Source organism: Pteropus alecto, unplaced genomic scaffold (assembly GCF_000325575.1).
Source record: "Pteropus alecto unplaced genomic scaffold, ASM32557v1 scaffold210, whole genome shotgun sequence".
Lineage (NCBI taxonomy): Eukaryota > Metazoa > Chordata > Mammalia > Chiroptera > Pteropodidae > Pteropus > Pteropus alecto.
Genome location: NW_006431288.1, coordinates 105,051 through 131,584, shown reverse-complemented (window position 1 = coordinate 131,584; position 26,534 = coordinate 105,051). Strand labels below are relative to the sequence as shown.

At 36.6% G+C, this 26,534-nt stretch overlaps 1 protein-coding gene across 3 annotated transcripts in view; it reads left to right on the top strand.

Annotated features, from left to right (window-relative positions):
• The first annotated feature begins 6 nt into the window (after nt 1–6).
• PRDM10 (PR/SET domain 10) overlaps nt 7–26,534 on the top strand; it is a 51,586-nt gene continuing 25,058 nt past the window's right edge. Inside the window, exons 1-10 of one of the 3 annotated variants that reach the window (XM_006905782.3) lie at nt 7–76; nt 2,207–2,371; nt 4,073–4,132; nt 13,815–14,040; nt 15,669–15,910; nt 17,368–17,571; nt 19,974–20,046; nt 21,858–21,975; nt 24,651–24,780; nt 25,309–25,551. In XM_006905782.3, the coding sequence (XP_006905844.1) occupies nt 8–76; nt 2,207–2,371; nt 4,073–4,132; nt 13,815–14,040; nt 15,669–15,910; nt 17,368–17,571; nt 19,974–20,046; nt 21,858–21,975; nt 24,651–24,780; nt 25,309–25,551 (1,530 nt within the window). In that variant the 5' untranslated portion in view covers nt 7. Of the gene's footprint in view, nt 77–2,206; nt 2,372–4,072; nt 4,133–13,814; nt 14,041–15,668; nt 15,911–17,367; nt 17,572–19,973; nt 20,050–21,857; nt 21,976–24,650; nt 24,781–25,308; nt 25,552–26,534 lie in introns of all 3 variants that reach the window. The other 2 variants (XM_015597646.2, XM_015597639.2) reach the window with 2 other exon arrangements.

The following is a 26,534-nucleotide window of genomic DNA, read 5'->3' as shown; positions in this document are numbered from 1 at the left end:
GGAAAGGATGGATTCCAAAGATGAAAGCTCACACGTGTGGCCTACATCTGCAGAACATGAAGAGAATGCTGCACAGGTGAAAGAGTGGTCTTTCCAGCTTGGTATTGATAGCACTTTTTTAGTTGGGTACAGATTGTTGACAGGTGAATAGCAGCTTCTATATAGTAATAAGTAGTTGGGAGGAAGCTGACATGCAGAGCTGGTAGGTAAGGAACAGGCAGTGTTTCAGCACTTGGAATGCCTTGTCAGTATGGTTTAGTGTGATTCAGAAGAGCTGAGCTACCACCCAGAGGCTTCTCTGCCTTTCCTCAACTCATTGTCATGATCTATTTCCCTCCCCTGTTTTATATTGTTATTGGTGCTGAAAGGTGTTTCTTTGATGTTATCTAGTATAGGGTTTTGATTCTTTGAGAATAGTGAAGTACAAGGTATGTCTATAAAGTAAGTGGCTTTTCTCTTTTCAAATTCGGAATGTAAACCTCTAATTGAAAGTTGTCCCATTAAATCAGTAGCTCTGGAGATTAGTTATTTATTCAAATGCTTCTGGAATTGATGATCTCTGCCTTCCAAATTGCTATCATAGCCAGCTATACGTTCTTTTGACTATTCTTAACAAAGGCAAACCTCTGCATTTTGGTATGGATTTGAATTTTGAGAAGAGTCGGTAATCATATGGAGCCATGTTTTATATGGGACCAAAGTATAAAATTTAACATTTAAGCATTATAATTAATATGTAATTTTTATTTAATTTTTTAATCAAATTGTATAATTACAATGTTATTATCAAAATCATGAAGTTGACATTGAAACATTTAAATATAAATATTTTATTTAATTTAAGCAATATAATATTACAATAAATAAAATTGATAATCTGGTATGATTTAAAAGTTTGAATACTTTAAAAAAAGTTCCAGAGATACTCCTTGCAGAATCATTGAGAATGCTGTTTTGTTCTCCTGGAAGCCATTTTGAAGGTTATTTTCATATATTTTGTTCATAAACAAAAATGTGGTCCATTAAAGAACAGAATAAAAGAAAATATGGTTATGGCACTCTGTGTGACCAGAGTCCCCATTTATGGGTGATCAGATAGCAGAACTCACTATCCCTCATGGCACCCCCTCTTCCTCACCATTCCTTCTCCCAGCAAGTAGTTAGCAGAAGAGTAAGTGGTGAAGACCAGGTTGAAGAGCTTGGGTAATTCTTCTTTTGAGGAAATACGGGTTGGGTTTTTTTTTTTTGCCTTTTTTAAGCACTGAAACCAGTCCAAGGTTTTGATGTTAATGAATATATTTAAAGTCACAACATTATCTTGCAACACTTAAAACTGCACAAATATGTTATAAGGCTTATTCTTCCAATATATAAACTATGTGCTCATGGACAAATCAAATTCATGTGGAAGCTGGACTTAGTATAGAAGTGGAAATTTGTTTTATTTCTGTGGTACTTGATTGCATTTGATCTCTAGGTTTCTTTCTGGGGATTGAATCATTTTTGGGATCTACTATTCTCCACTGGAGAAAACTGAAATAATAAAGTTAGGTCTAGAGCCAAGACAGTATAAGAATAAGAATTCTGACCTTCGAGTGCCTAATTTCAATATCAGCACATAAATTATTTCTCTCCCAAATGTGTACTTTGGCCATCTGCTTCTCTACCTTCAATATCAGGCATTAGGCTGTGTGCCAAACTTGAGCCTTCAAGAATTCAAACCTCTAAAGCTGAGTACTCTTAAAGCATTTTAGGAAATTCAGTTTCTGTTTTAGTTCTTGGTAGATAGAAAATTATTTACTCTGGTGATTGCTGAAATAGTTGTCCAGAACCCCTGAAAAGTACTTCATTAACATTTTCTGTATGTTTACTTAGCTGGCAAGGAATTTTGTTGCAGTCGTTGATTCAGCAAACATTTACTGAAGTGCCTCCAATATAGCCTTGGAGTATGAAAGAACTTGTAAGAAAGAAAATGACCTTATTTTAATGTGTCTGCTAAAAGGCGTTATTGGTTACAAAGTAGAATTTTTATGATGCCTTGAAAGCAATTGGCTTTTGAGACTTGACATATTTTTTTACATTACGGAATCACTTGAATTTTGTAATTTGGTAATGTTATCAAATATGTCTGGACAACTATTTCTGTGTGGGATTGGTTTTGTTCTATTAGAGTAGTTGCTACATACTGGCTGCTTTTTTGCCCCAGGTACACTTTGTTCCAGACGCTGGAACTGTGGCTCAAATTGTCTACACTGATGACCAGGTTCGTCCGCCCCCGCAAGTGGTATACACAGCAGATGGTGCCTCCTACACTTCAGTGGATGGTCCGGAGCATACACTGGTATACATCCATCCTGTGGAAGCTGCTCAGGCATGTGAAGGATTATTGTATATAGTTTGTTTATTAATCAATTAATTCACTAATTACTTATGTTTATTTTCTGCCAGTCATTGCAAAGGGCTGGTGATGCAGGAAATATTCAGATAAGATCTGTGCTTTCAAGGAATTTATAACCAACTTGGCAGAGGAAGATCTGACTTATTTATTTAAATTAAATGCAATATGGAGTTAGAGCACTAGCCTCATATCAGTTCTTGCCAGTTATCATGGTCTAGATTATCAACTTGTTACTTTTCCTAAATATCAAGAACCAAAAATGGCATTTAGTTCTGTATAGCTTAATCAAAGGTGGATCAGTGAAAATGTATAGATTATTAAAGTTAAATGTGTAAGCAAAGGGTCCTACTAGCTTATTAAGTGCTATTAATACCTTACTTATTTGTAAGACTGTAACAGAGCAAAGGTAAGGCCGTACAATTATAGCTACTTTTATTTTTTTCCCAGTCTCATGGGCTGTTAGTTTCCAAATGCAGGACACAAATATTCCCCAATATATAAATGTTAGTTTCCTTTGTTAGCACTTTACACTGTACAAAGTACTTTTAAACATATTAAAAAAAGTTCCATACTTTTATAGTAGTATCTTGATAATAAAAATGTCACTCATGCAATATTTAATCAAGAGGCTCAGATTCCAAGAAGAAATGGGGCCCACCTAATCAATACCTTTCAAATTGGTATAAAGTTGAAATTGCCAAATAGATGATAGTTTTGGAATACCTTTGCTTAGTTTTAGTCCCCTAACTATATTCAAATAAAATCACATAGTTTATTTAAAGAATGTTCTGTGCCCTGCTTTTAGTTTATAACTATGCAATTAAATGTCTCAATTATAATTTTTTTGGTCAAATCTAAGAATCTGACACTGGCTGAAATTCTCTTTTATATTTCTCTGCAATCAAAACATAACCGTAGTTCTTATTCCCATAATTTGCTGAAGGCATGGGCAAATTAAAATTTTTTGAAAGCTTTAGGGGAATATTTTTCTGCATTGGAGATTTTCTGTGGTGCCCTAGCTAAAATAATTTCAAAGATTTTTCTTCTCTAGTTAGCTTTGCTGCCTCATGACTCAAATTATTATGTGTTTATAATGAGAACTTTTTTTTAAAAAATTATGATTTTAATAGCTATTTTCAAAAAGAATCTATGGAACATTAAATGTAACTTATTTTTCTTCTACTTCCAATAGTGTACATTTTATATTTGATAGAGTTGTAATGCTTGTATATATAATACTCTTCTGTATGTCTATATATCTGTATCTATTTTCATTTACTTGCAAGCCTACTCCTGTGATACATGTTATGTGTGAGTGTATGCACCCTCATTCATGGCATGTCTTACATTTTCTTGACATGCCTTTTTAATTAGCTATGACATTCATCCTCAAGAGAGGCTTTGCTTAAGAGGAAAATCATGAAGTATGTTAGCCAACTGAGATGGTTAGCTTATACAATTTCTTTGGAGTCATCTAATAAAAGACTTTAGCTAAATGTAAGATTACTATCTTTATCTTCTTTATTAATGAAGGATTATTGCTAGCTATATGAGAGTTAACTCTCTCCTGAATTGGTACTTAGCAGTGGGATAATTTTTCCTGTGTAGGCGAGGTGTCTAAAGATGTATTGATAAGTTTGTTGTTGTGTTTTTTTAATTTTTATTTTTGTCTAGACTCTGTTTACAGATCCAGGCCAGGTAGCTTATGTCCAACAGGATGCTACAGCTCAGCAGGTAAAGAGTTGCCTTTTTGCTTCTTTGTTGTTTGTGGATGATACTATAAATTTTATCATTTCCTGGAATGTTGCCCAACCCTCTGTACTGTTCATGCTCTCTCCATGTCTTATATATTAAATTAAATTTGATGGTAACCTTTCTCATTCTAGCTTCTGAAAAAACTGAGATTCTTTTTGGTTATCCTTTAAACATTTCTTTTCTTTTATCCATATTTCTAATATGTCCTTTTTGACTTTGAGGGACTTCTCCTTATTTTCCTCCAGGTTGTAAAAATGATAAAGAAGGTACAGGACCTAGGTATTGTCAGTCTTACTTTAAAGGGAGTATGAGTCCAAATAGTTTTATTTTCATGTTGGCTAGTGTGACCTATTTAGCTATATCACTGAGTGTCCTGAGTGGTTATCCACTAAATTCGCAATTAGTGAGCACTTTCTGCTTTTTAACTTTTTTATAGGTGATTTGGATACTTATATTTTAAAATTTGAAAATCGAATAGTAGTTGTGTTAACATTATTTATGAAATATAGAGAAAATTCTTACAAGTCTTTATGATATGAGTTATGGTTAAATTTAACCCTGATTGTCAGTGATCTACAATTTTGTGGAGTCTGTGAACTTGCATGAAAATTCGTCTTAATCTGTTTAGGCTGTTACAACAGAATGCCATATACTAGGTGGCTCATAACAACAGAGATTTATTTCTCACAGTTCTGGAGGCTGGGATATCCAAGATCAGGGCACCAGCAGATTCGGTGTCTGTTGAGGGCCTACTTCCTGGTTCATAGACGGCCATCTTATCACTGTGTCCTCACGTGGCAGAAAGGGTGAGAGAGCTCTCTGGGGTCTCTTTTGTAAGGGCAGTATTCCCTTTCATAAGGGCTCCACTTTATGACCTACTCACCTCTCGGAGGCTACCCCAATACCATCACACTGAGGATTCCGTTTCAACATATAAATTTTGGGGAGACACAAACATTCAGTCTATAGCAGTTATTTTTATTTTCATAATTTTGTAACAGTTAGGTATATTTTTTTGATGAAACAAGCCATGTCCAGTTCTGTGACTATTTACTGATTCCATCAAGGAAGGAATGAGTAGATTCGATTAGTTTGTACAAGTTGGCAGGAAAAAATAAAATGAATTATCTGTCTTTCATAGATGATTAATTCATTATTCATTTTTGGAGCGATGACTTTTTTTAAACAAAAGATTGAAGCAATACCAAAAAAGAGAAGTACATTAAAAGCAAACAAACAAATAAATAAACAAATAAATAAGCAAATTCTGCCCAGACACATCCTCATTAACTGAAAAGTTGGTAGCTATTATTATTCCAGACACCTTTCCAGACATACAAAGATAAATAAACAGGGGAAATGGCACTGTGTCCCAAATGCTATTGTTCATCTGAATACTTTAAACTTAAATTTACTTGAATTTAGCTGAAGAAAAAGAAATTGAGGTGAACCTGGAAGAGTTTGGCTTCATTTTGTTTTCCTAAACTGCACTTGAGCTTCAGTCTCTGTCTGTTCTTGGCTTCTGCTGTGATGATGTGGATGTCAGCTCACCGACACTTCCTCCCGCCTCCCTCTCCACTGTTTTGTGTTAGTTGCATTATTTTTGTAACTAATATATTTATGCTCTGTCCAGTAACCAGAGTTATTTAGAATTTTATTCCATTCTTTACTGGCATTTAATTTGTAGAAATCTGGACTCTAAATTTGAATATTTTCCTCATTTCTTTTCCGTCTTAATGCATGTTTGATTCTATCTTTATCCTTGAAGTTTTCTTGGAAGTCAGATGTCTTCACCAGCATATGAATCAGAATTTCCTAGGACAGGGTGTGTCCTTTTGATGTATAGGTTAAGACTTTGTTTTAGAAAAATTTTATCTCTTGAAACTTTGAAAATTTTTTCAGTTTCACTTGATATGTTCCCTTTTTTAGGAATATCAGACATGAGTATATTGACTCTCCTTTGCATTCCACATCTAACATGTTCTCTATAATCATTTTTACATCTGTTCTTTTCCATGTTATTTGTGTAATTTCCTTTATGTTTACCATATTTCCTTATGATTTTTTAATTTACTTTTTAAATAAATTATAACATACATATATAAACATGCAAAAAAATTTGTAAGCATATAGTACAATGATATATCAAGAAGTGAACATACCCTATAACCAAAACTCAGATTAAACAATAGACATTACCAGCTCCTAAAAGCCATTCTCATGCTCCCTCCTAATCACTTTTCCTTCCTTTCCCCTCAAAGGTACTCTCCTGCCTGTTAACACCATAGATTAGTTTCCCATGGTTTTGAACTTAAATAAATGGCATACTTAGTATTATTTCCTTTTTGTCTGGCTTCTTTTGTTTATTATTATGTTTGGGAGATTAGTTAGTATTGTTGGGTGAAGCTGTGGAGTTTTTTCCCTTCTATTTTTATTGCTATATAGTATTCAGTTTTATGAAATACTGTGATCCTTCCTCCACTTTGAACTTCTTTGAGAATAGCCCGTTGCTATTCTATGTACATTTCAGAATCAACCTGGATGTTTCTATAAAAATCTTGCAGGATTTTCATTAGGATTTCATTATAGCTATGCATCAGTGTATGAAGAATTGATATCCTTATAATATTGTGTCTTCTAGTCTGTGAACATGAAATATCCTTGAGTTTAAAATAAAAGTTAATTGTCTTCTGGGTAGAGGTCTTACAAATCTTTCAGTAGATTTATTCCTGGATATTTGGTGTGTTTTGATGGTATTATAAATAGTATAATTTCTTTTTCATTTTCTAACTTATATTTTTGATTTTTTGATAGTCATATTGTCTGTGAATATTGACAATTTATTTCTTTCCAGTCCTTTTGAATCTTTGTATTTCTTTTTTTCTTTTCCTGTTCTCTTTTTGTCTGCTGGCTAGGATCTCTAATATATTATTGAATAGAAGTGGTGTTGGTAGGTTTTCTTTTTTCCTTCCTGCTCAGAGGAAAAACTTTCACTATTAAGGATAATGTTTAGTGCAGAATTTTTATAAAAAGAATACCCTTTATTAGATTAAGAACATTATTTTTATTTTTAGTTCTTAATGTACATTTATTATTAATTGATGTTTATCATTATTCATGGACATTGATTTTTATTTACTGCTTTTTCTGAATCTGTTGAGATTTTTCTCCTATTTTCTGTTAATTTGGTGAATTGTATTAATTGATATTTAATAATCGAGCCAGACTTGCATTCTAGAATAAACTCTAATTGATCTTTTTCATGTATACCTGAATTTGGATTTGATTTGCTAATATTTTGTTTGGGGTTTTACATATTTATTCAATAGTCCTTGTATTTTCAGCCAGAGTATTTGATTTATTTTTCTTTTAAAGTAGCTTTCTACAAATATCAAATTATTATGTTGTATATCTGAAACTAATATAATGTTATGTCAATTTTATCTCAATTGAAACAAAAAGAACAGGAGAAAGCTTTCATTTTGATATTTTTCTTTTTTGTTTTAATAGCATCCTGAAAATCTACAATACCATTTTTATTGACGATATAGTATTCTATTATAGGGATGTACAGTTTTCTATATTCTCTTTCTATTGTTTTATATGTAGGTTATTTCCTATTTTTCCTACTACTAATAATACTGTCATAGATATCATATCAGATGTTTTTCTTATAATAAATTCCTCAAAGAGACATGATAGAAACTAATGGTATTAACATTTAAAATTATTTAAGAACCATGATTTTTTTTGTGAAAGTGAGAAAAGATACAAATATAAAAATCAAACAAGTTTTAATAAAAACCCAGAATCCTAAATTTGAATTAGAATGTCAGTATGAACTCATGATATGTTTTCTCTTGAAAAAACATGTTTTGGCCACTAGAAAGGTTTAGATACAGTCATTCATCCAGCAGCAATGAGCTGATGTGGTCTCTAAATACATTTTTCCAGTAAAAGGATCAGGGCTACGTAGAGAAATGGCAGATTCCAACTCTGGGCAGGAAATATACAAGATGTGTCTAAAACATCTTATCTTATCAGAATGTAAGGAAGCTAGTAAAAACTTTTGTTCTGTGGTCTTGTGGAAAGAACTGATGATCTAACTTGAAGGGGCCAAAATGAGACAATTTGACCTGGAAAGAAAGGAAAATAATCACATTAGATTGAAATACATTAGATATATTTAAAATCCACAAGCTCATATTGATATTAAAAGAAAGAACTCATTAGTCACTTTTTGAAGATGCTAGGGGACCACCACACTATTCAGGAAACTGGTAAATGATGGGAAAGAATGCAGCCTTTATCCCTGAATGTACTTAGGTAAACAATTACTTTATAGAAGCATTACAACTAATAAATAAAGAGGGGATGATTGGCTTAGAATATCACCACTTTTCATCTTCTAATGAAATGTGGATCTAGGCAATAATCATCAACAATAGTTTGAATCCATCAAGAAAAAGCTGATGAAGCATCTTATAATGGATGGATCAATTTACCCTCTGAACATTGTTAATATCATGAAAAAGAGAGAACCATTCATTATAGTCCTAGTGGTGGTGTGTACCTCCTATTGCATTTCACCATATATGAAATAATCCTACCAAAAGAATGAACCTGAATCTCATCGAGTCTCTGGATTCCACTATGAGCTTACAGGAAGCATGGTAGACAAAATGGAACAAGTTAAAAGACACACAAGAATGTAGTCAGCAAAATCCAGACTGTGGAAAACTGTAGGACAAATGACCTAGTTTCTTCCACATGTAAATTGCGAAGGAAAAGAATAGGAATGGGAATTTACAGATTAAAAGAGACTTCAGAAACATATCAGTCAATTGACATATGGGGACCTTGTTTGGATCCTGATTTGAACGAGCCAATTATTAAAAAAATTATGAGATGACTGGGGAAATCCTCACACTAACTGGTCGCTTGATGATATTAAGGAAAGATTAATTTTGGGATATGTAATATATAAAAGTCTTTTTTTAAAAAAGGAGATATCTATTGAACTATTTACAGATGATATCTGTAATGACGTCTGAGTTTTGTTTCAAAATAATCTAGTGAGGGGGGAAAGTGGGTGGGTGAATGAATAGTTGAAAGAAGGTTGGCCATGAGTTGGTAATTATGAAAGCCGAGTGATGGGTCCATGAGGTTTATTATACTATTCTATTTGATATATGTTTGAAGCTTGTTATTATAAATGGGAAAGTTATCTCAATAAAACTTCTTAATTGCTTTTAAGAAGCTGAAAAAATTTACATTTCCACCAACAACATGAGAATGCCCATTTCCACACACCCTTGCCACACTGGGTATTTGCATTCTTTAAAAACTTTGCCAGTCTGATATGCAAAATGGTATTCTGTTGTTTTAATATTAAGGCATAGTTTTAATTAGAAGTTTTGTTGCCATTTACACCCCAAAGGGCCCTTCATTTTCTCCGATCTCCAGAAACAATATTTGTTTCATGTTCTGTATAAAAGGAAAGTTGTACTCAGATAGTTCTATGAACTTTGACATTACAAGGCAGTGTAATTATTGGCTTAGCATCTTTCTTTACTACAATTTCCTTTCAACCAGCACGGTTTTTATTTCTGGCTATAACACCTCAGTTATAGTCAGCTTATTCTGTGACCTGGATAAATTTTGGATAGAAAGTTGGAGTGTGGGTTTAACAAAGATGATAAATGCCTTTATTTTCTCTCTCTCTTAGCAAAAAGGTTTCTATTTTCAATTGTTTTTAGTGGTGGCAAAATTCACTTGAAGCCTTTTTCATATATGCATTCCCTTATCCTTAAGAAAGGCACTGGTACTCTCTAGACCTAGAAACACAGTCTTCTCTTTGTTTCTGAAAATGAACATGTGTGACTTCCCACACACTGAGAAGGAAATATGCTGCACTGATAATTGGTCTCAGTAGGACTCCAGAGCATTCTGTTGTGTTTGCTGCTGTCCAGTATAGCTTCATATTTCACTTCTCCAGATAAATTGTATCCTGAAATGCATTATATAGTTGCAGAAATAATTATAGAGAGTGATATTAAGCGGGAAGGAGAAAGTGTATCATAAGTTTAACAAATTCTTTTTCCTCCTACTGTGTTTTATTGTGCATGACAAAATGCACAGGATTAAAATTTTTTGTTTCATATTCTTTTCCTCTAAGTATAATTGGCACACATTGCTCACCACCATATTGCCTGGCTCTTGTCTCCGGAGCAGGTGTGGTTACCTTGTGGCTCTGATATTCAAGGTGTGTATAATGTTTACCTACTCTGCTGCCCTCCTTGAATAGACTTAACTCCCACAGAGGCCATTGTGATGTAGTGGAAAAAGCAGGGCAGAGTCAGAACTTGGATTTTATCTCTGCCACTTAGGAGCTGTGCGGTAATGTTACCTGGCCTCAAAGGAATTTAAAAATATGCTTAGCTCTCAGTAAATTTGAAAGTTGAATTTGAGTTATTAAACAAATTTGTATTCATGCCTACTGTATGTTAAGGTCTATGCTATCTAGAAATATACAGTTCTTACCTAGAAATGATTGTCATCAACCCCTTTCATCCCTTTTCAACAGCATTTGCATGATTCTGGTATGTGTTCAACCTCTGCTTTAAATCAGTCTTTTCTGATAACGCTAAAGTGTTCAAGCCTTTTCTTTGCCACAGTCTTTTAGGAGAGTTCCAGCATGGGGGAGGAGAAGGTTGTTGGTACTATTTTAATGTCAGCTTTCTCAGCAGTGGTGAGAAGCCAGCAGTAACCTTGCCTAACCACAGCCTTTCTAGCAGCATCTGTTGGGAAAAAAATACATCGCAGCTTCACTGGAATAACTCTGAATTGCTGAATTCATTCTTTGAGGTTGGCTCTGCAAAGAGATAAAGAATTTATGAGGAGAAGAGGTGGATATATGCTTTGGTTTGTTCAGTGTGTGATAACATTCATCACTAACACTGGCATAAAATTTAAGTGCTTTGAATAAAGGGCGATACTGAAACTGTGCTCTGAGATAACAAGTGAGAACAACGTAGCCTCATTGCAGGATCAGGAGAGGATACAGAAGGAGGTAGCAATGCAATTTTATTGTCAGAAGTCCCCTGCCCTTTTCCTTGTTGAGTCTTCACCTCAGTGGGCATTTTATTCTGTTTTTATTGAAACCGAAGCAGACGCAGCTCCAAGAACTTTGTCCTCCCAAGCTTCTAAAAGGCCCTGAGCTACAGATATGGAATGTCATGTAAAAGTCTGGGCTCTCGGCTTAAATGAATGCATGTTAAAACATGCGTGTGCTATTTGAGGTAACTGACTTTATCTGCTTTCTGAAGCCTGAGTATTTCAAATGTTGAGCAATGATCTTAAACTGGCATAGCAATCAGGCTCTGAAAACACACACAATACTGTTTCATTATAGAGTTTTAAGAAGTTCTCAGATTTAGATGTCCAACTGAAAAAAGATGTTTCTATGAATAGCAGCAGAGTTCCTTTAGCTGCCTAAAGGGATTTATGTCATTTCCCAAAGGGTCAAATATATTTTCATAAACTAATCTTCATTGGATGCCTAATGCTCAGCAGTCTTTTAAGGTATAGAGAAATATATGATGTCATCTCCATCCATATAGAACTTATGATAATAATAACCTATTATTATTAATATTAAGCACTTACTAAATGCCAAGTACTCTACTACTGGCCTCATATACTCATTGTTTCATTTAGTCTTCATAACAACATATGAGGTATAGGTTTGTTACTATGTCTGTTTTATAGATAAGGAAACTGAGGTTCAGAGAAATTTATTAACTTGATAAGTGGTGAGGCCAGGATTTTAATCCAAATCTGTCTGACTCCAAAGCCTATGCTGTGCTCCTCCGAGGTGCAGTTGAAGAGGGAAGATGGACTTACATGAAAATGCATACTAATTGAAAAGTAGATGGTATTTGGCAATGGATACAAAGCTAAGAGGGATTGCTGATGTGTGAGATGTCAGCATCAAGATTCTAAAAGATCTTGGCAGACCAGAAGATCAGAACAACTAATAAAATGAAATTTACTGGAGATCAGTGCAACTCCCCCCACGCCGCCCCCCTCCCCCATTTAATTAAAAATCAGCTATTTAAGTTCTGAGGAGGAGAAAAATGGTTTAATAGCATACTATGAGAGGGGAAAAAGCACTCTGGGATTTTAGTTATCTGCAAATTCAAAATGGCTCAGCAGTAGAACAGTAGCCATCATGAGTGATAATGCAAGTCGATGCTGTATTCATAAAGATATGGACTCTACTGAGGAGCAGATGAAGACAAGAGGATGACAAGGGATCTGGAAGTTTGGCTGTGTGAGAAATGATTGAATGAATTAGGGGTTTTGGTCTTGAAATATTTGAAGAACTGTCTTCATGTGGCAGAAGGGTTAAACTTATTCTATCTAGTTTGAGAGGCAAGTCGTAGGCCCCAGCCAATGCATGGAAGATGCATGCCAGGAGATCTTGACTTCACAGAAAGCACCGTTGAACTATTCTGAAATGATTTCAGCTGTCCTGTGGGGTGATGAAATGTGGAAGCAGAGGCTGAATGATGTTGTAGAGCAGGATTCTATGACTTCAAGTGCCACAGGAGATCAGGGCAGAGAAAAGTCAGGGAGGGCTAGAGCAGTCAGAGATTCATGAAGAGACTGGAACATGATATTAGGTTTAGAAGATTGGTGCAGGAAGAGCATTCTAGGTGAGGAAAACAACATATGGAGAGATAATGAAAAAGGGAGTAAGCATTTTAAAATGCAAGGGACATGACTTGAGTATGGTGCTAATTGGGCAGGAGAAATAAGTTTGGATAAAAGGAATCTGGAGTAGTATATAACCCATATGCTTATTTAGGAGATGAGAGAACTTTTTAAGATACCATTTCTTTTCTACCAGAGTATTTGGTAAGGTGGCATTAACCCATTACATGACCAAAACTTTGTTTATTTGCAAAAGACTCGCTTCAGCATAATGAAGCAAATAGGCATCTCTTTCATTCTTACCTGAACACCTAAGCTTCTCTGTAGAAGAGAGCTGTTAGCCATTTAACTTTACCAATTATGTGTTGCACTAGTGTTTAGTTTTAAGGTGGAGTAGTTGAAGATAGGTCAAATCATTGTCTACACTATGCCGTGGTCTCCCTGGAAAGGCAGGAGGGACCCCCACCTAAAATTGAGTTCAGATATTGAGATCGATGATACCATGCATGCACCAAGAGGGGATGAAAAGGTTTGTTGCTTATATATTTGAAGTCTCTAGGGAGAAAAGGCAAGGCTCTCAAGCATGTTTGAAATGGATTGAATGAGCAAGGAAAGGAGACTATTTTGTTGAGGTGAATGGGTAAGGTCAGCATGAGGATTCCTACGCAAATAATCAGGTGCTCTTGGGGTTTGAATCTCCTGCTGGTGCCAAAAGAGGAGGCACCCAGGATTTCTCATCAGACTGCTCACATGTGGGCAGAAACAGCAAAAATGAAGGCAAATTCCTCGTTAGAGCTGATAGATGGAAATCATTTCTCTAGGGCCTTGAAGGGAACTAGTGTGAAGAATATCTGCTACCACAACTTTGTATTTTATGTGTGTGCCTGTGTACTAGCTAGCTAAAAGCAAATGCATGCTAACTTTATGGTGCAACTTTGTCCAGGCCTCATTACCGGTGCATAATCAGGTATTACCTTCAATTGAGAGTGTGGATGGCTCAGACCCTTTGGCCACTCTTCAGAACCCTATGGGTAGACTAGAGGCCAAAGAGGAAGAAGATGAGGATGAGGATGAGGACACGGAGGAAGATGAGGAGGAAGATGGTGAAGACACAGACCTGGATGACTGGGGACCAGATCCGCCTCGGCCCTTTGACCCACATGACTTGTGTAAGTACCGCTGGTTCCTGTGAGTGGGGGCTCCTGTGTGTGGACACTGCTCCCTGCTCTGTGGGCCTCACCTCACTCCACCTCGCAACAGTGAGTGAGGGAGGCAGGCAGTGCCTCGAGACTTCTGATTTTACTGATGAATGAACTGATGCTCAGAAGACGCTAGGCAGCTCAGTGCGATGTAGGGGTGAGCAGTGGCTCAGGCATAGAGCCTACATCCTCCTGATACCAGAGCTTGGGCTCCCAAACCACTATGATAAATTTGTCCAGTTCTGGAATATTCAGCCATTTCAGCTTTAATACATTTGCTTTGCTGCTTTTGCCTCTCTTGCAGGCACTAGTGCTTTACATTTTCTGATTTGTTTCATGCTGTCCACAGTCTTATGAGGTAGGTAGCTTTCCCAAGGTCATGCTCAGTTGTTGCAAGGGTCAGGATTCAAACTCAAGTGGTCTAGCTCCAGTGTGGCCATGGTTCACCATCACACTTACTGCCTCTCTGTATTGCTTACCAGTGGGGGAAGGTGCTCCTGCTTCTACCTACCAAATCATTGCTTCTTCCCATAGATTTTCATGCTTCTATGACAAAGTTCTTGTCTCATTTATTTGAGTGAGCCAGGCTATTGAGAGCATTGTGGTACACCATATTTCTCCCAGGATCTTCCATTTGCATGGAGCCAGAGCTCATTTCCATATCCACTAGAAAACTTCCTCCTTTTGTTTTTCCTTGAATTCACACATTTTAAGGTCGCTCCCTATTCAAATACACATAAAGTCACTTTCTCTTAGAAACATTAATACAAAGTAGTTCTCCACTATTGGAGAATTGTAGAAATTGAAAATAATCATTTCCTAATCACACTGCCGTAGTTGGGTAAAATATGATTGGTTAATTAAATTTCCTAAGGGTCCTGAGTATGATCTTTAGTGGTCCACATCTAATTCTGGCAGTTAGCTAACAGATGGGTGCTATGGGGAAAGAAAGAATGAGTGTGCATACTTAGTGCAAACTGATCACTTGGAGAATGAGCTGAAACTACATGTCCCATCAGGGCTGGGCTAATTGTGTCATCCCAGTGCATGAGGGCTGAGATGTTAAATCCATTCATTTTAGTATCATCGTCACACAATATGCATTGAACTCTCAAACATGCCCAGACAATGAGGCTTCTATAATTTCCTTTGGGAAAAAAAAAAAAATGATTAAACAGTGTTGTCAGGGTTTTTTAACAGCTTTTTAAAGATATAATTTGCATACTATAAACTTCACCTCTTTTATCTCATCAGATTTTATAACATTTAGCCTAATAAGCTCTTCTTTTTTCAGACATGTTATAACTGATTTATAAATTTAGTGGCTGCTATTGAATTATCCAGTAGAGAAATAAGTCACAGCCTGCATATTATTTTTTGGCAGGCATAAGGTAATTTCTGCTTGATTTTAGAGGAAAAGTAGAGGATTTTATTGGTCTATGAAAACTAATATATTACAATTGAATGGGTACTATAATTGCAGGAGTCAATTGAATTTTGGCTTGAAAACAGATTGGGGGAATTTTCGGGTTAGCACTTTTTACTTGAGATAGAGTCATGTTGAAGGATTCCACTTCCAGATTTTCTTTTTTTTGCAGGGTGTGAGGAGTGTAACAATGCACACTCTTCAGTGTGCCCAAAGCATGGCCCCTTGCACCCCATCCCCAACAGGCCCGTGCTCACCAGAGCAAGAGCCAGCCTCCCTCTGGTCCTCTACATCGACCGGTTCCTTGGAGGTGTGTTCTCCAAAAGGCGCATTCCCAAGCGCACTCAGTTTGGCCCCGTGGAGGGACCCCTCGTCAGGGAGTCCGAGCTGAAAGACTGTTATATTCATCTAAAGGTAATTTATGCTTTATCGTAGTTCGCTCTTGTTCTTATTATTTTTAAAAAGGCACACATTTTCTCATTTAGTCTCCTAATTCAATTTCATAGCAGTTGTTTGCTAAGGAATTATAACTCTGAAAGGTGTGTTCCTAGGAGCTGTTTTAGTATGCTAGAGCTGCCATAGCAAAATACCACAGATGTGTGGCTTAAATGACAGAAATTTATTTTCTCTCAGTTTTAGAAGTTAGACGGCCAAGATCAAGGTTTTGGCAGGGTTGTTTCCTCTGAGGCCCCTCTGCTTGGCTTGTAGATGGCTGCCATCTTGCTGCCCCTGCACAACATAGTCGTCCCTCTGCAAGCGTGTCCCTGTGTCTCTGTGTGTCCTAATCTCCTCTTCCTAAAAGGACACCAGTCAGATTAGATTAGGAGCCACTTTAATGACTTCATTTAAACTTAGTCACCTCTTTGAAAGTCCTGTCTTCATATACAGTCACATTCTGAGCTATTGAGGGGTTAAGGTTTCAACATGTGAATTTTTTGGGAGGGGGCACAATTCAGCCTGTAACAGGGGTTTTAACAGTCCCCCCCCGCCCCCCCCCCCCGCCAAACTGACTGGAATACAGAGAATTATGTAGACTCATGTAATCTAAGTGCCAATAATGTTTTCATGAAAAACATTTTTGAATTTTTGAAACAGGTCTGTCCTGTTGAATCTTTTGTTAAAGAATAGTTCACTGTAAATTAAAGTATATTTATACTAATCTCTGTTTTTCACATTTGATGCTCTTGCTTCTCTTCAACCCCTTGCTGTCTGCCTCTTGGAGAGCTACTCTGGAGAACCAAGAAAGGGCAGTGGGAAGGGAGAATATTTGGGATGAGTGTTTTGAGAAATTAGCTGCTATCATGGGGAGGTGTTCTTTGGTGAATCCTCAAGAACTCCAAGAAAGAATATTACTTTGTAGTAAGTTATATATATGTCTAACCACTATGCTGTGTACCCGAAACTAATAAGATATTAAATGTCAACTGTAACTGAAAAAAAAAGAAAAAAGGAATATTACTTTGTAAACAGAAATACCTGTCACTAGGCTTTGCATTACAAGTAAATGCAATTGAATCTCAAAAGGAAGCAAGTTGTAATGAACTAGAGAGTATTTTGCTTGCATTTTCTGGCTTGTAATATTTTTTGATGTGTTAGGTAATGATGAAACATCAACTGAAGCTATACAATCAGACTGTTAACTTTTAGGTTTTGCCAGTTAATTCTTCTATAGGTGGGTCTTTGGAAAGTATCCTTTCCCTTTTACATTTGGCAAGATGCAATTGCAGTTCTATACAAAGGGAAGAATCAGGATATATCGTTAATTTACAGAGTAATATTTTGTATATTATGACATTACTGCATATCATATTGAAGGTTTTATTTATTTATTTAATTTTTTGGTGTGGCTTTTAATTCTCTCTTGGTTTCAGGTTTCGCTTGATAAAGGGGACAGAAAAGACAGAGATTTGCATGAAGACCTATGGTTTGAGTTGTCGGATGAGACACTTTGTAACTGGATGATGTTTGTACGTCCAGCCGAGAACCACCTGGAGCAGAACCTGGTGGCTTACCAGTATGGCCACCATGTGTATTACACAACCATAAAGAATGTGGAGCCCAAGCAGGAACTTAAGGTATGGAGCTGGGTCAGCGGGGCCTCTGCTAGGAATCGTGATTGTTTAATGCCTTTCCTACCTTTTTTCCCCTGAAGTGGGATTCTTATAAAAATGATCCTTTCCTTGTAATTTATTTACTTATTGAATACCTGCTATGTACTCATTATAATCCATAAGTAAAACAGAATGAAAAACGTGTGACTTTTGGGCCTATCAAAGGCCAATGTGAAGACATTAGGCCCATGGGTAATGAATAGTTGTTTTGGGGAGCAGTCAGTTATTTGTGATGGAGTGATTAAAGATGGGGGTCACTTAACATGATTTATTCACTTGAAAGTAAAGAAATAATTGGGAAACAGGAGTTCTTATAAAAGGAAATTCAGATATATGGACAAGATTTCTGTTCTTTATCTAAATAATTTATTTTGCCCAAAGAATTCTATGTACAGAGTTCTGATTTCAGAAACGTATTTTTAGGGAATAACTCTGTTGGAATTTGTGTAAATATTAACCCTTGATGATACAATGAAAATTCTGCAGTGATTCCAAGTGAACATACCTTTTTGTTGTTGTTGTTAAAGAGGCCTATGTTAGGAACATGCCAAAGAGGGGGGCAACATACGCTATAGCTTCCCAAAATAAATGAAAAATCGGCGAGAAATGATTTTATCAGTCCAGGAACACTGAGTTGCACAGCGCCTCACTGTGGTCACAGTGAGAATAGATACCTTTCTAGGTGGAGAATCGAGACTTCAAAAGCTTTACAAAACCCGTGTCTTTGAAATCATCAACTAGGTAATCCATAACCCCCAAAGGTAATATGTAAAAGGAGATTTATGTCTCCCACCATTAATCCCAATAAGTTCTTAACAAGGTAACACTGAAGTGAATACTTCTTAACTGTGGAGGGGAGATTATTTTCTCTTTTAAAGTAGTAGAACTATAGAGGTAAAGACAGAAACAATGAAATAAGAATACAATAGTTCAGTATAATAAATGACCAAAACAACAAATAAACAGGTTAGGGAAGGCCTTGCTGAAGAGTTGACAACTAGGCTGAGGACTGGAATGAGAAGGGGTCAGCAGAGTAGAAGGGTTAGGGGAGAGGTGAAGAGGAAGAACCCAACATTCTTGGTGGTGAAACAGCAAGGGCAAAGGTCGAGGTGGAAAAGAAGTTGGTATATTTGAAGAACTGACAGCAGGCCCTCTTCGTTGAATGATAGAGAAGGAAGAGTGATGAGAGCCGAGATTGCTTAGCAAGATAGAGCAGATCATGAACCCCTTAGGAGTTTATCACTAAGCATTTCAGGTTTATTATGAAACGAGAGGCTGTTGCTGGCTTTTACGCATGAGAATGGTGGAATCTGATGGTGTTTTAAGAAGACCACTCTGGCTTCTGTGTGGAGAATGGATTGGAGGGAGCAAGAGTAGAAAAGAGGAGGCTCATTAGAAGACCAAGCAAGAGCTCACCTTGCATGTGTTTATGTGGCAGAAACAGAGATGGAGGACACCTGAGCAATCAACAGCTTTCGTTAAAGGATTACAGAAGAAAACTGAGAAACCCAAGATATCGTTTAGGTTTCAGGTCTGAGCAATTGGGTGGAAGGTAGAGTACTTACTGAGATGGCGAAGATAGGCAAGGGTGGGGGGTGTGTGTGAGTACAGAAGCATCTAGAATTCAGTTCTGGACATGTTAAGTTCAGGCTGTTTGTGAAACATCCATGATATCAGGTAGGCAAATAGAATGTATGTGGAAGGAACAGAGAGGGAGGGTCTGGGTTGGAGATACTGATTTGGGAATCATTAGCACAGAGTTGGGTGGAAACAGATGTAATCACTTTAGGGAAAAATAAGGAGGCCCTGGACTTGGACTAAGCTTTGAGGAGCATCAATATTTTGAAGTTAGGGAGAAGAAGAAGAGCCAGACAGGGAGACTGAGCAGAAGTAGCCAGTGGGGTAGGAGGGAGGAAGAGACTGAGGAGGGCGTGGTAGCATTTGAAACAGTCACCAGTGATCCTAGGAAGAGCCCTTTGGTGACTAGTAGGGACGGAAGCCATTATGATTACAGCTGTGTAAAAACCTGTGTTTAAATACAGATAAAAAAATCAGGAGAGACTATGTTTTATTTAGATGAAGAGATTATTAATATTATCTCCTGTGAAGTTGTTCTAATAACAAAACAAATTTTTAAAAAGAAAAAATACGCAGTGTGTCTTGGCAAATGAACTTCTTGACTGATCATCTGCAGACTGGTGTTAAAGGCTTACAGTGTGATTTCTGTTGTTGTTGGTTTGTTTTTCATGGGCTGTGGAAAAGCCTGAAATGTTTTATGTAAGCAGAAGAAAGATGTAAAAATTTAAGCATACAAAGAACACCTGCTGATGTCCTTTAGTTCTTGATGATGTACTTGATTCTTGCAGGTGTGGTATGCTGCATCCTATGCTGAGTTTGTGAATCAGAAAATTCATGACATTTCTGAGGAAGAAAGGAAAGGTGGTTGTACTTTTTTATATTTTATATATGATTTCTAAGTTGTATATATTACATCTTTATGCAATCTAATTTTTCTACCTTGATATATTTAAGAAGATATTTCAGTAGGTTTTTTAGAGTTACACATCCTTGTTTAATTCTAAGATCTAATGACATATTTACATTTCTTTCATGGGTGCTGGAAAATAGTATTTAACATAATGAAAACCTCCAAATACTAAATTAGAACCTAGATCAGAGGATGACCTAGACTTAATCATCTCTGAGAACATAACGAGACAGATGTTGACTTTGTTTTTAATGTCAATGTTACCGAAGCATAATCTCCATACAGAGAAGTGCACAAATCATAATAAGTATACAGCTTGATGAATTTTCACAAAGTGAACATAACCTGTGTAACCTGTACCCAGGTCAAGAAATGGAACATGACTGGAACTCCAGAAGTCCTCTTGTCCTTTCTTCCAATTTCTCCTCACTCCCAAGTGTAATGACTCTCTTGACTTCCATACTACAGATACAATATGCTTGTGACTGAACTTTATATAAATAGAATATGTACACTGGTGTGTGGGAACCTTTTGTTCAACATTATGTTTGTGAGATTCATCCATATTGTTGAGTATTTTTATAATTTGTTCATTCTCATTGCCATTTGGTATTCTGTTGTATGAATGTACCACAATTCATTTATCTGTTTTACTATAGATGGAAGTTTGGGCTGTACAATGTAATTCTGACACTAACTATCTGGAGTTAGGTCACATTTTGCAGGTGAAGGGCAGAGTCTTCCACAAGACTCTCTTCACCTCAGACACCAGCTGCAAGCCCTGGGCTTCCCATGTCATCTGCACTTCGGACCAACTAACTACAATTTAGGGAGTTCCCACTATCCCCTTAAGTTTGATAATTCACTAGAATGACTCACAGAACTCAGAAAAGTTCTCTACTTATGCTTACACACCAGAACCAGTGAAATGAAGAGACACAGTATGAGGTTTGGTGGGGGCAGAGGAGTGTCCCAAATGTGAAGCTTCCATGTCCTTGAGTCATGTCACCTCCCTGGCACCTTGATGTATGATTACCAACCAGGGAAGCTCACCTGAGCTTCGGTATCCAGAATTTTTACTGAGGTACCATTACATAGGCTTATTCTCCAGCTCCTGTTCCCCTCCATGTCTGATATCACCTTGCTCAAAGCTTCACTCCTGTAATCAGGGTTGAAGATTGCCAATTGTGAACACTCTTATACATGTCTTTCAGTGAACATATATGTGTATTTCTGTTGAGTGAACATCTGGGGTGGAATTGCTGGGTCATAGGGTATGCATATAATCAGCTTTAATAAATACTTCTGAACATTTTGCCAAAGTGATTATATTGGGCATTGATTTTCAAGTTATTTGTGATGGAATATACCCTCAGATTATGAAGCTTGCATCTGAATCACTAGGTCATCTGAATATAGATTTCCATTGTAGCACTTTCTTTTTTTCCAGTGTGGTGAGGTTGTGTGTATACGTGTGTGTGTGTGTATTGGTGGGTGGGAGAGGGTAACGTGACAGTGTTTTTCTTTTGATGTTTTACATGAATATATCAGAAAATAAGATACTAAAAACTACTCTATGTCCAACTGTAGCCTTTGATTTTAGAACAGTAATGCAAATAGCAGACAATATATGTTTATGGAGTCTGGGCTTCAGTGAAATGGAAATAGTGAGAACACTGGGCATTTGAGTTTTATTAAACCAGTACTATTAATACAAAACTATTAATCATCAGCCTTTATGATTTCTCTCCTGTGACTACAGTTCTTCGAGAGCAAGAGAAGAATTGGCCCTGCTATGAATGCAATCGCCGATTTATAAGCTCAGAGCAGTTGCAACAGCATCTCAATTCTCATGATGAGAAACTGGATGTGTTTAGCAGGTATGATTATGAGGAAGATTTCACAAACTTAATTTTTAAAGGTCCAGAGTCATTTCCGTATTTTCTGCAAACTAATGAGTGTTTGTGTATGTAGACAAGTAACCAGTAGGCTGCTGAAGGAAGGTTTTTATCTGTCATTTCCTCCTCTCACCCCCATCCCAGTCCTCATTAACTATTTTTCTTCCAGCATAACCAATACCCAGCAATAGGAGATCCTTTCACCTTAGTTAAATCTCTCCTTAACAGAGATTCTGAAATATGAATTTTCGAGATAGCATACATCTTTGAAATAATCTGCATCTCTGATTTTAAGACTTTTTTCACTAACAGGATTCTTTCATCAAACTAAATCATTTGTTTAATTCTACTATATAAAAAAGATAGACAAGGAAGAATCATATAGGATGGGTTAGGTAGGAGCCAAATCAGGTTAGGCCTTATGGATAACAGTAAGAAATTTGGATTTTATTCTAAGTGTGATAAGAAGTCTTTAGAGGGTTTTGATCAGGGAGTATCGTGATGTCAATTATATTTTAAAACATCACCCTGAATAAAAATAAAAACATCACTTTAGATTATATTGGCGTAAGAGTGAAGATAGGTAGTCCAGTTAGAAGCTATTTCAACAGTTTTGATGAAGAATGAGAGTAGTTTGGAATAGGGTAGTACCAATGGGTTGCCAACTTTTATAGGCTTTGAAAAGAGAGGAGATGGTGTGAAGTGGCATTTAGGAAAATGGGAATGTAAATGTTCTAGGGAAGTACAGTATGATTGACTGCAACATTAAGAGCTCACTTGAGGTTCGTGGTCATGAATTAAAGTGAGACCTCTAGCATTGCTATGTGTCATTTTCCAGCTTCTTCACTGCAAGAGCCAGTGCAGGGCGGGCAGGGAGTTGGGTTGCACAGTTTTGTGGTTTTGCCAAGTGCATTCCTCATAGCAAGAGAAATGAAGCAGCAGTGGGGATGGAAATCAAGAGCATATACAAGGGAGTAACTACAATGAATGACTTTGGAGTTTATGTGTGGAAAAAGGGAGAGAAAAATATCAAGAGGACATAAGACTGCAAGTAGGTGACTGACAGAGGATTGGATTAAAGTTGGTAGTGAGGTAGAAGGATTGTTGAGTCCAAGAGTTAGAGGGAGTGAGCTAGAAAGTTAGGAGACAATGTCAGAGTGGGTGACACATGGAATTGAGATAATGGGGGTTCTGCACTTACTGAAAATGACAGGTCTAGGATATGACCATGGGAGTAAATGTCTGAGGTGGTTGGAGGACACGTGAGAGTTAAATCACTCCCTCCTGGGTATCCCTAAAACTCTGTTCATGGCTTTATTCTAGCACTTTTTATATTGTGATTTTGGTTTATATGCCTGCTGCCTCTGCTAGACTTCTGAGAGTGAAAACTCTTGTACGTAACTTGCTATCATTAGTGCCTGTATAGTGCGTGACACGTAGTAGACAAAAATCTTCATTAGCTAACTGTTGAAAGAAATATAAGATAATTAGGAAAATTTGAACTTTGACTAGATTTAATAATATGAATAATATGAACAACTATCAGTATTTTTTAGGTGTGATAATGGTATTGGGGATATGTGTGTGTGTGTGTGTGTGTGTGTGTATGTATGTATATATATATATACACACACACATACATATACATATATATATTACACATACAAAAGAGTTTTATCTCAAGGTGTATGTATGTATATATATATATACACACACACATACATATACATATATATATATTACACATACAAAAGAGTTTTATATTTTAGAGATACATACTGAAATATTTATAGATGAAATGATGTCTGGGATTTAATTTCAAAATAATCTAATGGGTATGTGTGTGGTGAAGTGGCCATGAGTTGGCAATATTGAAATTAGATAATGGTTATGTTGGGCTCATTATGGTAGTCTCTACATTTGCCTAGGTTCAGAATTTTCCATACTAAAGAATCTTAAAACTTCCTGGAAAAATATATAATTTTTGTTACATTGTTAATAGAATAATGGAAGACTAAAGCATGATTTGATTAATTTATACACATTTCACATACATCTTCTAAAAGAGGTTTTAATGACACTTTCTGAATCCCTTTTATTAAAGAATTTCTGTATGTTAGAAATCTATTAAAGGGGATAAAATTTATTTGGTGTTTACTAGGCATATTATGGAACCGTTGAATTAGAAATTTGTTCTGACCTTCCAGAAGCTTATAGTAAAAATGTAAAGTTCTTTTGAATCTTAGAAAGCCTCATTTCTTGGAAGGACTCTGAGTTAAGGAAAGGGGAGAGGAGGAAAGAATGTAATCTTGTCTCTAGGAACACACTTTAAGTGTTCTGTCCTGTTTGTGCTTCTCACATCACTTCAGAGATGTGTTCATGCTTTCAGATTTTTTCAATAGCAAAATGGTGTCAGTATTTTGAATTTTTATAGCTTTTTTTCCTGAGGCATCTCTTTGAGCTATAGACAGTACAGATGAGAAATTTAGAAAGTGTGTATTAGCTAAACAATTGTTTCCATTAGAAAAAAACAATCAGGAAAAGTAATAAAGTGAGAGGAAATCAAGATTTGGGGCTAAGCAGGATCATTTAAGGAACTATTTGTTATGGAGTATTATGTAACTATGACTGTTTATAACCTAATCTCTTGTCCCCAGAACAAGAGGCAGAGGAAGAGGAAGAGGCAAGAGGCGATTTGGCCCAGGTCGACGGCCAGGGCGTCCTCCAAAATTTATCCGCTTGGAAATTACCAGTGAAAATGGAGAAAAGTGTGATGATGGGACACAGGTACTGGGATGGATGGGAAAGAGCTAAATCTTAGATGCTCACTTAGAGGGCTTAACAGAACTATTATTGGATTTAAATACAAATACCCTTCGGAGGTTGATAGTCATGTCATGTCAGTGCTTTCCTGCCTGTTAATTAAAGTATGTTTAGAGAAAGGCAAAAAAAAAAAAAATGTATTTTCAAATATTACTTACAGTCAAAACCTAACTTTGCTGCCCTAAAGATTTGAAATTGTCTGGAGATATTATTGGGGGACTTTGTTTAATTAGTTTAGATAATTAAAATTATAATGTTCCAATAGAGTCCTGTCACAGTGTTTTTATCCTAAAGTGATCTGGAATATCTCATAGTTTTTACAGTCTGTGGATAGTTATCTAATCAGCTTTCCCAGAAGGAGAATATTTTTTCTGAGCATTGCGACTCTAGTCATTTAAAAAATAAGCAGCAATTCTAAACCTTAGCTGGCAATCCTTCTAGTGTTAATCTCTATATAAGTAGGGAAATAACTCCTGATTATTGCAATTTCAGGACTTGCTACATTTTTCCCCCAAGGAGCAGTTTGACGAAGCTGAACCAGCTACTCTGAATGGGCTGGATCAACCCGAACAGAATACTCTCCCAATCCCTCAGCTGCCACAGGAAACCCCATCTTCTCTGGAGCATGAGCCGGAAGCTCACAGCCTACACCTGCAGCCCCAGCTTGAGGAGAGCGTCCTGCCGACCCCGAGCACTCTGACGGCCGATGACATGCGCAGGGCCAAACGCATCCGAGTAAGTGGGAAGCAGAGCTCCTCCCTCACTAGGTGCTAACCTTTCTCCAGTCAGCCAGATTGTTAGGTGCTATGTTTTCCAACCTATTCACTGTCTACTTCAAAATCTTACATCTAGCTCATTGCACACTCAATCTCTTTATTTTGGAAGAAAGTATTAACTATTTCTCAATGTCTTTGTATCCTGTGGCAGGCTGGAATGGCTGGTCCTAGAGTCGATCCATTTAGTAAGGACACAGAAGCTTGGGTTTTGGCAGTTCCTGGACTGGTATAGTTAAAGTAGGATAGCTCTCTGGAGCCATAAATTTACAGGTTGGAAATGGAGAAATAAGTATATTTAATTATAATGACTATTTACATTTAAGCCAGTCTAATCTGTGCATAATCATAGTTCTTAAGTTAATTTTGGGTAACTGATTGGTTATCTGCGCTTTCCAAGAGAGACTGGCAAGTATCATTACTCATTAATGCAAACGGACCTGTGTCCAAGTTGACATGGCAAGTACAACCCACACTCCTGGGGACAGCTCAAAGTTAAGCTTTAGGTCTGGGAGTAGGTCGGTTTCTCACTTGTGTGACCTGAGTTTTGACTTCAGGCCATGTGGCTGCAGGACCTCCATGGTTTCTAGGGCAGATGTGTTTTATTCTTGTTTCACAGATGGCATTTGAGTCTGAGTTAGGAGCCGCAGGGGATGCATGTGGAGAACAATATGGTTTTGTGGGATAAGTGCCTGTGCTGACAAATTATATTCAGAAGACAGTTACTTAAAGTCCCTGTTTGTGGGAGCAGGGTGTATAAAGACTTTTATTAGTACTTTATGTGTGGATGGAAGAAATTTTTTATATAACTTTTTAGACTTTACAATTTCTAGATAGATGATTATTTTAGCTTATGTTTCTTTTGATCTTATTTGGATATGTGCAGCTGATATATATATATATATATATATATATATATATATATATATATATATATATTTTTGT